The sequence below is a fragment of the Balaenoptera borealis genome (genome assembly GCF_965194805.1).
Source record: "Balaenoptera borealis genome assembly, chromosome: 1".
Taxonomy (NCBI): Eukaryota; Metazoa; Chordata; class Mammalia; order Artiodactyla; family Balaenopteridae; genus Balaenoptera; species Balaenoptera borealis.
This window is the reverse complement of record NC_138860.1, coordinates 96398661-96413381: the sequence shown is the minus strand read 5'-3', so window position 1 is coordinate 96413381 and position 14721 is coordinate 96398661. Positions and strand designations below refer to the sequence as shown.

The following is a 14721-nucleotide window of genomic DNA, read 5'->3' as shown; positions in this document are numbered from 1 at the left end:
AGACTTGTGGTATGATTTGGGTTGCCATGAATATATCTATGGTATTTATTTCATGGGAATTATGTTACTGTTAGGAGTGTAATTTAGTACCTCTGTGGTGAATGTTTGCGAGTATCTGTTATTTTATTATTATTATTATTTTTATTTGTTAACATCTTTATTAAAGTATAATTGCTTTACAATGGTGTGTCAGTTTCTGCTTTATAACAAAGTGAATCAGTTATACATATACATATGTCCCCATAGCTCTTCCCTCTTGGTATCTGTTATTTTAAATGCATGTAACTTTCAATTCAGCAAGTCCTTTTCTGGAAATGTATCCCACACATAAGTTCACATATACAAAATGACATGGTCAAGGATGTCTATTACAACATTCTTTACAGTGGCAAGAGTTTGGAAACAACATAAATGTCTACCAGTAGGGGCTAAATAAGTTTTTAATATGTATTTTGAGTAGAATACTATAAACCATTAAAAAGAATGCAGCAGCTCTGTATATACTGATAATTAATGATATCTAAGCTGTATTACTTAGGAGGAAAAAGATACCAAGCAGTGTAGAGTACCATATGTGTTTTATAAGAAAGGAAGAATGAGGGGGGAGATATTATAAAACAACAGAGGCTATTTTTGCAAGGTTCAATAAGCTACAGATAACATGTCAATTACTTCCTTGGGAGTGGAATTGGAAAAGGTGGTAAATAGAATTAGTTACCATTACATATGTTTTTGTGTCTTTTGCATTTTGTCCTATGTCCATGAATTACCTTTTTAAAATAAATAAATTAATTAAAAATCCCTAGGAATTAACGAGGTTGTCTAGGGAGAGACTAGAGAGAGAAGAGAACTCAGGACTGGGCTCTGAGTACCTCTCAACCTTTAAAGAGTAGGTAGGATTGGAGGATCCAGCATAGAAGAATGTATCTTGTACTTGAATGTAAATAATGTACCTTTACTTGACTGCTCAGAAGTCGTAGCAGAGTAGCTGGATGTGATAAAAGCAGCTTCAGTAAGGTGATGATGCCATAACCATCCTGGGGTGGGTTGAAGAGTAAATGAGAGCTGAGGAAATGGAACCACCATTATAGATAGTTGAAGAAGTTTACTATATTCAAATTAATCTATTTAATTCAAGCTAAAATAGTGTATAAAATATTCCTCTGGCTAATTGAAGTGTGAATGACCTCAGTCCACATTCTTACCCTTGCTTTTAGGCAGTGATGTACCAGACCCCGTTCTAAAGCTATCTAGGAAATATTTCACAACCATCTTCTGTACTTCTTTTCATTTACTGAATGGTAAAATACCTAGTTTCCCGTCTTTGCTTATAGAAATTGTAGAGATAAAAGTAGATGATCTGAAAAAGATGAGTAGGTGATGTTTCCCTGTGCAAAGAGTAAGGCTTTGGAATCAGGAAGGCGTATGTTTGAATCTCAGCTGGCAAATCAGAAAAATACCTACTTCTGGGGTGAATATGAAATTTGAATGTGATTATAAATTTAATAAACTCGAAAAATTTTAATTCCCTCTTCTGTTTTCCCCCACAATTAGAAAGACTGTTTCAAGACTTTAAATTTACAACCTTTTGTCTCTCTCCTTTGAGGGTATGAGATAAAGCTTGCTATAGATACATAGAGGGGTAATAGGAGTTTTAATACTGATGAATTTTCACATTTTAGTAAATTAGAATCCATGTCCTTATTTGTATCTTCATTGTATTTTAAAACTTAATATAATAATTATTTTAACAGTGTAATGTCAGCAGCAGCATTGCGGACAGTTTTTAACATGACCACCTTTCATAAGTGTACTCTTAATTATGAATGTATCCTTATATTGAAAAATCATGACACTTCACATTTGCATGTTTACCCAGAGTTTTCATATAATTACATTTAACCTTTACCACTTTGCGAAGTTAAGTAACATTTAAGAAGGGCTGATTTTTCTTTTAAGTCCTTAACTTTTGTCTGCTTTTTTTAAATTTCTAGACAGTTCAATTTGTTCAGGGAATTTTTGTTGAAAAATATGACCCAACGATAGAAGATTCCTACAGAAAGGTAAAATATGAAACTTTCATACACATGCTTACAAGTAGTTTCTTATGACTTTAAAACTTGATCCACGGAATTGCTTTTCTGAAAATAGTTTTGAGAAATGATACAGATGTTCTGTATTTGTTTTTAAAAGTTTCACCAAGACAAAATACTTTTCGTAGAACACTGCTTATTAGCTGTAGAGAACTCCATGTTCTGTTACTAATTAGTAATCTGTTCTTTAATGTACACATTTTCCTGGTGGGAATTCTTTTAATGTAGAAAAATTGCATATAAATAGGTATATTTTTGATTACTCTTTGTGAACTAAAATTAAGAACACTTTATGCTTGAAGTTATACAGTAACTGAAAGTTATTTTTGTTTAGTTGTATAATAACCTTAAAAATATTTCATCTTTAAACTATAAAAAGTTAAAGAGTTTGATTCTGTATAATACTATAAGGGTGGATACATGACATTGTACATTTGTCCCAACCCATAGAAAGTGTAACACCAAGAGTAAAACTGCTAACTGTGGACTTTGCATGATAATGATGTGTTGATACAGGAAGGTTCATTGATTCTCACAAATGTACCGCTCTGATGCAGGATGCTGATAGTCGGGGAGGCTAGCAGGGAGCAGGAAAAGGGTGTATGGGAACTCCGTACTTTCTGCTCAGTGTTGCTGTGAACCAAAAGCTGCTTTCTAAAAAATAAAGCTTATTTAAAAGGAAAAAAAAATTTAATAGTTGGTCTTGACAAAAAATACTATTTTATTTAACTATAAGACTAGCTAGAATTGTGGAGAATTTTCATGATTTTATTTCCCAGGTATGTTATGGGGGGGAAGAGGCAGTGTTGTAAGAAAGCCTAGTAACCAATGATATACTCCACTGCCCCCCAAAAAGATTAACCTTCCTTTCAACAAATAAGAAAGGATTGCTTTGGTAGATGTTTTAGAATTTACCTTTAAATAGTGCTATAACTTTGGCTGAATTAAGTTCATCAAGCCTACTGGCAGAGCAGTTTCATTATCTGTAAATTGGAAACAAAATTGTGATATATATTGAGAAACTACAGACCTAATTCATTGTTCATTGAACATGCCCATTCACAGATTGTGCAGGTGATTATCACATTTGCCTCATAAGTGGTTGACAGTGAGTTTGTAGATCCACCTGTGGTGCTCCTCATCAATTCCTGATCTGACACAGAAGCAGAGTTTAAAATAGTCCTTAGGTTAATAGGTTTATTTTTAGAAGACCATGTTGCATTACTGAAATTTCCCCCAAATAAGTTGCTGGTTAAAGCTTTAACTACAAACGGAGATCTGTACCTTGAATGCTGAAGCACTTTTCTTAATCCCTTCTTTATTAAAAATTTGCCTCACAGCTAATAGTTGATACTTTCTTTAGGCCAACATTCTCTTCTATAAAGCCCTGGGAAAGTAGAATTCAGTATATGAAATTTCACCTATACACACAGCTTTTCCAAAGAAGTACCTTTTTTTAAAGTCTTGAGAACTATATGGGTTCAGTGTTATTGTGTTCCCTTTATCTCTTAAATTAAAAATTTCCTTTGTATTAAATTTGGGGCATATTTTAGTAAAACTTTGACAACTTGAATCTGGTAAGTTGGCAAAGTTTTCTTTAACCCCAGATATTGGCTGTGTTTTGAGCTGCTTAATACTTTTGTGCTTTGTTTTGAAGATAATATAAATATACATACTTTATACATTTTTTTCCCCTGTTAGAACTATACCTGTTTGTTGCAGTTTTTCTTAAATTGCAGAATATGACCATTGGCTTCTAATAATAACAAAAATCATTACTCAAGAGTTCATAGTGGTCAGAAAAATATCTAAACTCAGGATTAACAGTCCTAGCTTCTGTATTATTAATAGAATGTGTTTGAGACCTCCTGTTCTTTACTGTAGTACCAAGTTGGTCTCCACCAATACAGCAAACTGCTAGAGAAAGGCTTTGTAGTTGTTAATAAGGACTTTGAGTGAAGAGGTGGGAGGAAAACAGACTGACATTTTGATGTTACTTTTTCATCCCCCTCCACCCCCCGCCCCGACCCTAACAGCAAGTTGAAGTAGACTGCCAACAGTGTATGCTCGAAATCCTGGATACAGCAGGAACAGTAAGGATGTTTTCTCTTTTTTTTTTGGCGGGGGGGACAGATTTTCATTTGTGAACAGTTTTTGGTCACCTGAATGATTCCTGTGAGTAAAAGCATTTGTTCTGATTAAGAACGTTAAGTCTCTAAATGTAGGGCTTCTTAAATTTTCTTATGTGCGTGAAACTATCTATGATGTACTTAATGCCCACATATCACTACTAAATTGTATGTTGCGTTCACCTACAGAATCTGTGTATTGAGTTTCTTTTCCCTGTATTGAGGTAAGGATTATGCTCTTAGTGCTTTAAACAAACAAACAAAAGGAAAGTATTTTAAATACAGAATTTTAGTTAAAATAGGTATTTCTCTGGGTTTAAATAAGACTTTTTTTTTTAATTTGTTGTATTTTATTTATTTATGGCTGTGTTGGGTCTTCGTTTCTGTGCAAGGGCTTTCTCTAGTTGCGGCAAGCGGGGGCCACTCTTCATCGCGGTGTGCAGGCCTCTCACTGTCGCGGCCTCTCTTGTTGCGGGGCACAGGCTCCAGACGCGCAGGCTCAGTAGTTGTGGCCCACGGGCCTAGTTGCTCCGCGGCATGTGGGATCCTCCCAAACCAGGGCTCGAACCCGTGTCCCCTGCATTGGCAGGCAGATTCTCAACCACTGCGCCACCAGGGAAGCCCCAAGACTAACTCTTGACACCATGGTCATTCATTTATTTAAAAAACTTTTTTTGCTTTTTAATAGTATTTTAACATCTCAAGGGACTGGTGACAGATACGTGTGTTCTGACAAAAATCTTTAGGATTATTTTGAGCCTCATTTTTCACATGCTTAAATGAGTATAATGACGTTTAGTACATTATAGGGTGCTGATAATGATCAAATGAGATAGTGATTATAAATCACTTGGCACAAAATGTCTTTTATATAGTATGAGGTCTGTGTATTTGCTTTTATTTTCATTGTCTTCATTTGTCATCACCTTTTTAGTTGTTTAATTAATTAATGATGGTTTTATTCTGCCACAATTATACTACCACAAAAAATGCACACATTAAATGACTTTCTTTTCTTTTTTTTTTCTCCATATACATAGACTTTACCTATTAGGCAATTCCTAGCTTTAAAATGGAGGGTATTCTTAAATGTTTTAAGTTGTTTTAAAATTCAGCACAAATATTCCCACTATAATTTTATAAATGGTGAGAAAGCTTCAGATCAAAAAAACTTAAGCATACTGGAGCAATTAGAGTATGAATTATACCATATTTTTCTATTCTGTGGGAAAATGGATCTTGATTCCAACAGGAAGCTTTGGATCACTGGAACTCCTTCTTTCTTATATCAGCTGAATTGAGATCTCCCCCTCTTGCCACTTCTCCCAACCCCCAAATTTCCTAGCTTCTGAATCAGCAATAATTCTTTGTTCCCAAAGACCCCAACAGTTAAAAAAAAAAATACTTTCTATTTCTTCCTTTCACAGACTCCACAAGTGTGAGGGCATTGTTTCTTCCTCCTCTTGTCCAAATTAAGAAAATTTTCCCCTTCTGCAGAGATCTTTCACTTGTGCTCTCAAATATCTTGTATTTCTACCATCCTAGCACTCAGCATGCTGTGTTGTAATTTTCTGTTTACTTGTCTGTCCCCAGTGCCTTGCATAACGTTTGGAAAGTAGTTGATGCTCTTTGATCTTGTTCTAGATCACTCCTTACTCCTTGAGGATTTTTGCTTACTTTCTCCAACACTGCTTTAGTCTGAATTCTTGGTGATTTTAGTATCCAAATAGAATCTTTACGGGTAATATAGATGATCCAGTAGCTTGGCCTCTCAGTTCCTTGACCTCTACCCTGCTTCAGTCATTCATGCCCGTGGTCTTTACCCTAGACTATATGATTACCAGTAACATAATACCATCTTAAATCTCATTTTCAAGTGTCCTACTCTCTACTAACCATCTCTTGTTTCTCCATCTCACTTCCTTTCATACCCTTCAACCTGACTGTAATCTGCAGTCTGTTAAATCTAACATCTTTGATTATCCCTCATATCCTCAACCCCCTCTTTACACAGCTTCAAGTCCATGGTCTCTCATTCATAATCAATCCCTCGGATATATCCTCAACTTCCTTGACTTTTCAGCAACCTTTGACTCAGTAGATCATTATCCTCATCTGTAAAAATTTTATTCATTTGACTTCTAGGAAACAGCACTTGCTTGGTTTTCTCCCTGTATGATTCGTTACTCCTAAATCTCCTTTCCTGATTTGTCTTCATTTCCCCAACCTCTTAATGTTGGAGGGCCTCAGGGTTCAGTACTTGGACTTCTTTTTTCCAAAAACCCTACCTTGGACATCATCGTTTGTAGCACCAAAATAATTAAAATCTGTATATAAAAGGGAACTAGATACAGTTTTTCTAAATCACACAGAAACAAATTAAAGTGGTTAAGATTTCCCTTCTAATTCTATAGTTGTTTCTAGTCATGTACGGAGGGGACCGGAACATTCATCTCAAATTTTCCAGAAACCACGTATCACGTCTTATGTTTCCTGTCATGATAACATGTAATAAAGAATTCAGGGCTTCCCTGGTGGCGCAGTGGTTAAGAATCCACCTGCCAATGCAGGGGACACAGGTTCGAGCCCTGGTCCGGGAAGATCCCACATGCCGCGGAGCAACTAAGCCCGTGCGCTACAACTACTGAGCCTGCTCTCTAGAGCCCGCGAGCCACAACTACTGAGCCTGTGTGCTGCAACTACTGAAGCCCGTGTGCCTAGAGCCCATGCTCTGCAACAAGAGAAGCCACCGCAATGAGAAGCCCGTGCACCGCAACGAAGAGCAGCCCCCACTCGCAACTAAAGAAAGCCCGCGTGCAACAACAAAGACCCAGTGCAGCCAAAAAAATAAATAAATACATACATACATACATAAAAAAAAAAAATTCAGTAGCTCACTTGTGATTATTCTGATTTAAACTGTTTCAATATACATTTAAGAAGTCATATTTATAATTGCATATTTTTTATTATAGGAGCAATTTACAGCGATGAGGGATTTGTATATGAAGAATGGCCAAGGGTTTGCACTAGTATATTCTATTACAGCTCAGTCCACGTTTAATGACTTACAAGACCTGAGAGAACAGATTTTACGGGTTAAGGACACAGAAGATGTAAGTATTTCTCTCTATATATAGCATACTGCCATCTCTCTGTGGCCAAATAAAAAGTGTCCATTTTCTCTATCAGTAGAGGATTTAGAGGGTATTTACCATGCACCTAAGAGCCCTGGTGACCAAAAACATTTTTCAGCTTTCTAAATTTACCTACAGATAATATGCTGAGATGGTTAGAAAAGAAGGACACGTTTGTAAAGTTCTTCTTTCTCTACTGCACTTATGACCTACATGGTGCTATGTGGGTCATAAGTGCAGTGGAGAGAGAAGAATCAAAGAGTACTTGGTAGAAGAAGGGGGACTCCAGTTGGGCTTGGAAAGTTGGTGGTTATGTCAGAAACAGTGTTCAGAGAACATTATCAAGAACCGTAATGCTATGTTCCTATTTCTAAAGTTCTGTTGGTACAGTTTTTACTTAGTTTTTTCCTTTGAATTATGTTAAAGATTTTAATTAACTTGCATTTTTATATTTTTTAATTTTGTTTTTGTTTTAGAATTCTTTTTTTAATGTTAATTTTTTATTGTGATAAAATATACTGTTTTAGAATTCTTGTCTTATTTGATGAATAGCATCGTTGTTGTGCCTTTTTGCGAAGATTAAATGTATATTTTACGTTTGTCTCAGTTTTGAGCTACAGAAAGTTCCTTTTCAAAAGTTGTATAAATTAGGATATAAAATTTCATTTGTACCTTCTTTTCTGTTTTTGTGTGTTCTCTCTCATTATTAATGGGAACATGGGCACCTGCTTAGGACCTCAACTTTGGGTAATACTGTAGGTGGGAGGAATTTGCACCATATGACTCATGACCAACCATAACCTAATGAATAGTTCTCTTTCTTCCCATGACTAATTCATCTAAGAGAGTTCTCTTTTCATAGGCAATTACATGCAAATCACTGAACTCTGGTAATGTTAATCTCTTTATCCCGTGTAATAAACTAAAGATTGAGTTGTAGATGAAGACATAGCTACTCAGTGGCTGTATTTTTATTCTTACTTTTCCTTAATATCTCACTTAAGCTAGTCTTCAGATCTAGATGTCAGTTGTAGAAGTAAAACTTATTAACGTGTTGGTCTTGCCACTACTGTTGGCATTTTTTGGTCCTGTGAGATGAGGCACTTAAAACACACCAAGACAATGAGTATTGCAGGAGGTTCCTTTTCCATCAGATTTTTCTACTTGGAGTTCAGCCATTAGCATTAGTCCACCTGAGAATTTTGGGATTATAGTCTTAAAATAATTTAGCAGATCAGTGTTGTAGAATCTCATCCATATTTTTTCTGTCTCTTCCCCCTCCATTTTCCCCCCAACACACATACATACACCGTTTTTTAAGCACTTGATGAAGATTATAGTCCTAACTAACACATTTCAGTTGGTGGCTGGTAGTTGCTTACTTATAAAAGGCTGAGTAACAAGTATGTTAGGGCTTATTATATGATTTTTTCCTTCCCGCAGGTTCCAATGATTTTGGTTGGTAATAAATGTGACCTGGAAGATGAACGAGTAGTTGGCAAAGAACAGGGTCAGAATTTAGCAAGACAGTGGTGTAACTGTGCCTTTTTAGAATCTTCTGCAAAGTCGAAGATCAACGTTAATGAGGTAAACTACAGCTGCTAGGCAGCACAAATAAGTGCCTTTTTAGTTTCCTTTCTTTGAAGTTAACAGCCAAAAACATTTTTTTAAAAAGAAAAAATGGTGTTCTTTTAAGTAGTCTTTATCAATTTATGGAAAACACTAAGTAATTCCTAGAAACCACATTCCTTCTCTTATATGAAATCACTTTGATGGCTGTGATGAGGACACTTATATTTACCTTGTTGGCAAAGAGGTAGTTTAAGTTAAAGAATATGTTTTTTAAAGTCCTGCTAAGCCTCTAAATGATAAGCCAGCAAGTGGTGTGTGAAAATTGTCACATCACCCTTGTATTATAACAATTACCTATGCAGATGTGTGTAAAAAGGTTGTAAAGTCGAGAAAAATACAAAAATCAAAGTAGTTACTGTAATGAACTTACGTTGTACAGAAAGATATCATGGAATTTGGTGTTTTGAGTCCTGCTTCCCTTTGGTGCATGACTCAAAGGGAAGAATCTGTGTGAGTGTGGGTGGATACAGAACTATAATTCACTCGGTCTTTTAGGCCTGATACAGCAGGTGCACAAGGCTTTTTTTGTCCGTGACTTAACTACTCCACTGTCCTGAGAACATAGCTGGGGACAGGAATGCTTAACAGGTAAGCTTGCCTGCCTAGATGTAAAGGGCCAATAGTTTACTGGATCCCTAAAAGATTAGTGCAATCCCCAACTGCAAACTACATCCAAGCAAAATCTTAAGAGGTTCCTTTGCTTTTGTTAATTTTAACATAAGGCTTTTTTTTTTTTCTTAAAAAAAAAAAAAAAAAAAGCAGAGTGGCTTCTTTCCTTTCCCAGTAGTACAAAAGTCTTCATTTGCCAGTGTGCTTGCCATTTGTAGCATCACAGGTAATCAGTCAGAGTTCAGCACACTTACAACATAGATGGCAGTTTAAGACTGGTTTAGGTTATCAGAGTCCTCTGGTGTGTTTTTGCTTCCTATTCCTCTCTGGCCTTTGGTTCTTTTGGTCACCTTTCCTTGACTGATATTACGGTTGTAGACTATTATCTGACTTTTTAAATGACCAAATTACTTTAAAAGTGTGGCACGAAAAATATTTAAGCTTGCGGGACTTCGCTGGTGGCGAGGTGGTTAAGAATCCGCCTGCCAATACAGGGGACACAGGTTCATGCCCCAGTCTGGGAAGATCTCACATACTGCGGAGCAACTGAGCCCACACCCTAGAGCCCGTGCTCCACAGCAAGGAGAGGCCACTGGAATGAGAAGCCCGCGCACCACAACGGAGACCCAACGCAGCCATAAATAAATAAATAAGTTTTACAAATAATAAGTCAAAGCTTGCCTTTCAGGTAAAACCAGTTTTAATAAATACATAAAAATAAGAAATTCATAAATTTTATTTATTCAGCAAATACTCATTGTGTGCCTATGTGCCTGGCACTGTGTTAGGCACCAGGGTAACAGTCATTTAGACAGACACTACTCTTGCCCTCAAGAAGTTTACATCCTAATGGGGAACAAAGTCCTGCTGAGATCTTCACCAACGGTTATTTCTAATTCACTGCCAAGTAAATGAAAGGAAGTATGAAATGCTTCCAGTTTCAACTTTCTCTGTTGTGGAATTACAGTTTCATAGATGTTATTCTGAAAAACATGGCTGATCATAAAATGTTAATTTTTGGTTTAGTCTCCCCCCCACCACCACCAAAAAAGAAAAGAGAGAGAGAGAACTTTGAGGTAAAACACATAAACACATGAGGTAAAACAATGAGCTTGGCTAGGGGAGTAGTAGTGCATGGTCACTATCTGCAGGATGATTGGCCTTAGAGATCTAGTTCCTGCTGTCCTGTGATCACCCTCACTGGTACCCAACCACCAAGTCCATAGGGCTCGGCCGAGGTTGAGTTGGGCCAGGGTCCAGTGAGCACAGTGGACAGGAGGTATTCCTTGCCTTTCAAGCATTACCTGTTTGTGGGAACTTACATGCTACTAAATCTCCCTCCTCTGAGTTTCAGTTTCCCATGCAGCAGAGGTACTTTTTCACAGTAGCCTCATTGAAATCAACCATTGACATGAAGGTTTATAAAACAAAAATAGAAAAAAAATACAACAAAATGAAATACATTAGCTATTTAAGGTTCTTTACTCTTTTGGAAAACATACAAACTTTATGCTAGAAATTCTTGAAAGTGTAATAATTTCCTTCTTTTAATATTTCTCTCTTGATAGCCTAATAATCCAACTACAGAGTTTTGGGGGTAGTTAATAGTTCCTCAGACAGCTAATGCCTTGAAAATATGTGTGTGGTTTCTGAGTGCCTGAAGATAGAGGGATCATACTTTCACACGATTGAACTCTTGGACTCAAGTTTGAAATCAGACAGGGACATCCTGCTTAACTAAATTGCCCTCTAATTCTCTACTATCTATATCAGAGAATATATAATATATAATTTTTTTTAAAAAACTTTTGGGACTTCCCTGGAGGTCCAGTGGGTAAGACTGCATGCTCCCAATGCAGGGGGCCCAGGTTTGGTCCCTGGTCGGGGAACCAGATCCCGCATGCACGCCGCAAGTAAGAAGTCCGCATGCCTCAACTAAAAAAAAAAAAAAAAAAAAATTCCGCATGCTGCAACGAAGATCCCACGTGCCGCAGCTAAGACCCAGCACAGCCAAAATAAATAAATAAGTAATAAATAAATAAATATTTTTTAAAAAGTAAAAAAACTCATCATTTTTGTTGTGTTTTGAAAGTAGTACATAGTTGTGTCAGAATCACATCAGTCTTAATCAAGAATTAATTGTTCTTTGCTGATGCTGGAATAATAATTGGAATCAAAACATCCCAATTAAGGAATGATAGAGGGATTGAGAAATTATTCTGTGTTCCCTTTAGACTTTTCTGTAGTTCAGAAGGATGAGGAAGAACCTAGGCTGAGGGCTTTCAGCATATCTAACTAAATAACTATAGTTCGAACTTGCCCTCATCACTGCTGCTGTGAGGTAGGCACCGTTTGCCAAGGAAATCCTTAAGGGTAATACCACAAAACCAGTTACCATTTTGTTTTGTACCAGAAACCCATGGCTACCATGAAGAAATGTGCTGTTTTGATTAATTTACTATTTTAGTTTATCCTTTCGTTATTTTTCACTTACAGATTATGTACTGAGGCTGGGGAACTAATGAGATTTTGTTTATGGCTTATGAATATTAAGTTCTTGAAGGGCTTTGGAGTTGTGAAACAGAAACTACCATTTTGTTCATAAACTCTTATGTTTTCAACTTTCTTAGAAATAAGATAATAGAATTAAATGGTTTAAAGAAAATGGGAGAGTGGGTAGGATGGACCAGAAAGAAAAGAATATAAATGAATCAATAGCTTTGGGATAAATCATTTGGTAGTGGTCCCCCCTTCAACAATTAATTTAGGCTAATAATCTTAGCAACATTATTTTTTTAATTGAAGTATGGTTTGCTGTACGATATTATATGTTATAGGTGTACAGTGTAGTGATTCATAATTTTTAAAGGTTATATTCCATTTATAGTTATTATAAAATATTGGCTATATTCCCCATGTTGTACAGTATATCTTGTAACTTATTTTATACCTAATAGTTTGTACCTCTTAACCCCTACCCCTATATTGCCCCTCCCCCCTTCCTCTCCCCACTGGTAACCACTAGTTTGTTCTATTTGTGAGTCTGCTTCTTTTTTGTTGTATTCACTAGTTTGTTGTATTTTTTAGATTGCACATATAAATGATATCACACAATATTTGTCTTTCTCTGTCTGACTTATTTCACTTAGCATAATGCTTTCTAAGTCCATCCATGTTGCTGCAAATGGCAAAATTTCGTTCTTCTTTATAGCAGAGTAGTATTCCATTGTATATATACACCCCATCGTCTTTATCCATTCATCTGTTGATGGACACTTCCATATCTTGGCAGTTGCAAATAATGTTGCTATGAACATTGGGGTGCATGTATCTTTTTTTTTAAATATTTATTTATTTATTTACTTCTTTACTTACTTACGTACTTGGCTGCGCCAGGTCTTAGTTGTGGCACTCAGGATCTTTTTTTTTAGTTGCGGCATGCAGACCTCTTAGTTGCAGCACACATGTGGGTCTAGTTCCCTGACTAGGGATCGAACCCAGGCCTCCTGAATTGGGAGCATGGAGTGTTACCCACTGGACCACCAGGGAAGTCCCATGGGGTGCATGTATCTTTTCAAATTAGTGTTTTTGGGTTTTTTTTGGATATATACCCAGGAGTGGAATTGCTGGGTCATATGGTAGCTCTATTTTTAGTTTTCTTGAGAAACCTCCATACTGTTTTCCACAGTGGCTGCACCAATTTACATTCCCACTGACAGTGTAGGAGGGTTCCCTTTTCTTCACATCTTCATCAACATTTGTTATTTGTGTTCTTTTTGATAATTGCCATTCTAACAGGTGTGAGGTGATATCTCATTGCGGTTTTGATTTGCATTTCCCTGATGATGAGCGATGTTGAGCATCTTTTTATGTGCCTGTTGGCCACCTGCATTTCTTCTTTGGAAAAATGTACATTTGGGAAAATGTTACTAACTGGTGAATATGGGTGAAGAAAATACATAAGTTCTTGGTACCTGCAACTTTTCTGTAAGTTTGAAGTTTTTAAAAAATAAAGCAAGTATAAAGATATAAGTGAAGCATTAACTATTCTCTTAATAATTAGGTTTTTGAAGCACTGAAGATTCCACTTCACTATCTTATTTTTTTCACTACTAATTCTTTTTATTAATTTGTTATTGAATATCTCTAAGAGCAAGTGTATTTCCCTCATTGTAAGTAGGTAAGTTGTGCTTTACCCTGACTGAAAATCAGCTGAGGCTTCTAAGAAACCAGCTGTTAAAGCAGCAAAATACAGATCCAAGAGCAGAATAATATTTCACAGAATCAAGATTGTTTTGTGGAACAAGGTCTCAAATATTGGTTGAATAAGTACCTTTTTCTTGTTTTTATTTAGATATTTTATGACCTGGTCAGACAGATAAATAGAAAAACACCAGTGGAAAAGAAGAAGCCTAAAAAGAAATCATGTCTGCTGCTTTAGACCCACAATAAGCAGCAGCTCTGAGCCAGGTAAGATGCTAAAAGCAGAGCAGATACCTTTCTCATCCTCTTATTTTGGGCTTTCCCCAACATTAACCACTTCCCATTTCACCTCTTAGGGTATTTCCAGGCTTCTGTAATTTGTAAATATTTTACATAACTTATAGATATGTTCATCTACTGGGTAATTTTTCTCTTTCTCCATGAGATTCTAAGCTGTCTGAGGGAGGGCAAGGATCATGTGTGTTTTGCTCACCAGTACATCCCCAGTGCCTGGTACAGAATGGGTGATCAAAAAATAGGGGTTGAATGAATAGAAAGCCTTCCACAGTCACACCGAAATTCATGCTGAATTGAAGTGGAACAGTGGTTTATCTGAAAAAAAAAATTTTTTTTTGATGAAATATTTAAAAGTGAGCACACTCATATATATCAGTAATAGTCATTCCTCCTCAGATGTAATCCCAGCCCTGATTCCTGACACAATGGATTAGTTTTGCCTCTCTTTGAACTTAACAGAAACAAAAACACTTAATGTGTTATTTTGTGTGTGGCTTCTTTCACTCAAAAATGTTTTTGAGGGCTTCCCTGGTGGCGCAGTGGTTGAGAATCTGCCTGCCAATGCAGGGGACACGGGTTCGAGCCCTGGTCTGGGAAGATCCCACATGCCGCGGAGCAGCT

The 14721-nt window shown here is 36.5% G+C and overlaps 1 protein-coding gene across 5 annotated transcripts in view; it reads left to right on the top strand.

Annotated features, from left to right (window-relative positions):
* RAP1A (RAP1A, member of RAS oncogene family) overlaps nt 1-14721 on the top strand; it is a 79894-nt gene that overhangs the window by 55079 nt on the left and 10094 nt on the right. For all 5 annotated transcript variants that reach the window (XM_082380576.1, XM_082380579.1, XM_082380577.1 and 2 more), the window contains exons 3-7: nt 1995-2063; nt 4130-4186; nt 7198-7338; nt 8803-8946; nt 13955-14070. In XM_082380576.1, coding sequence (XP_082236702.1) covers nt 1995-2063; nt 4130-4186; nt 7198-7338; nt 8803-8946; nt 13955-14041 — 498 coding nt within the window. In that variant the 3' untranslated portion in view covers nt 14042-14070. The remainder of the gene's footprint in view (nt 1-1994; nt 2064-4129; nt 4187-7197; nt 7339-8802; nt 8947-13954; nt 14071-14721) is intronic.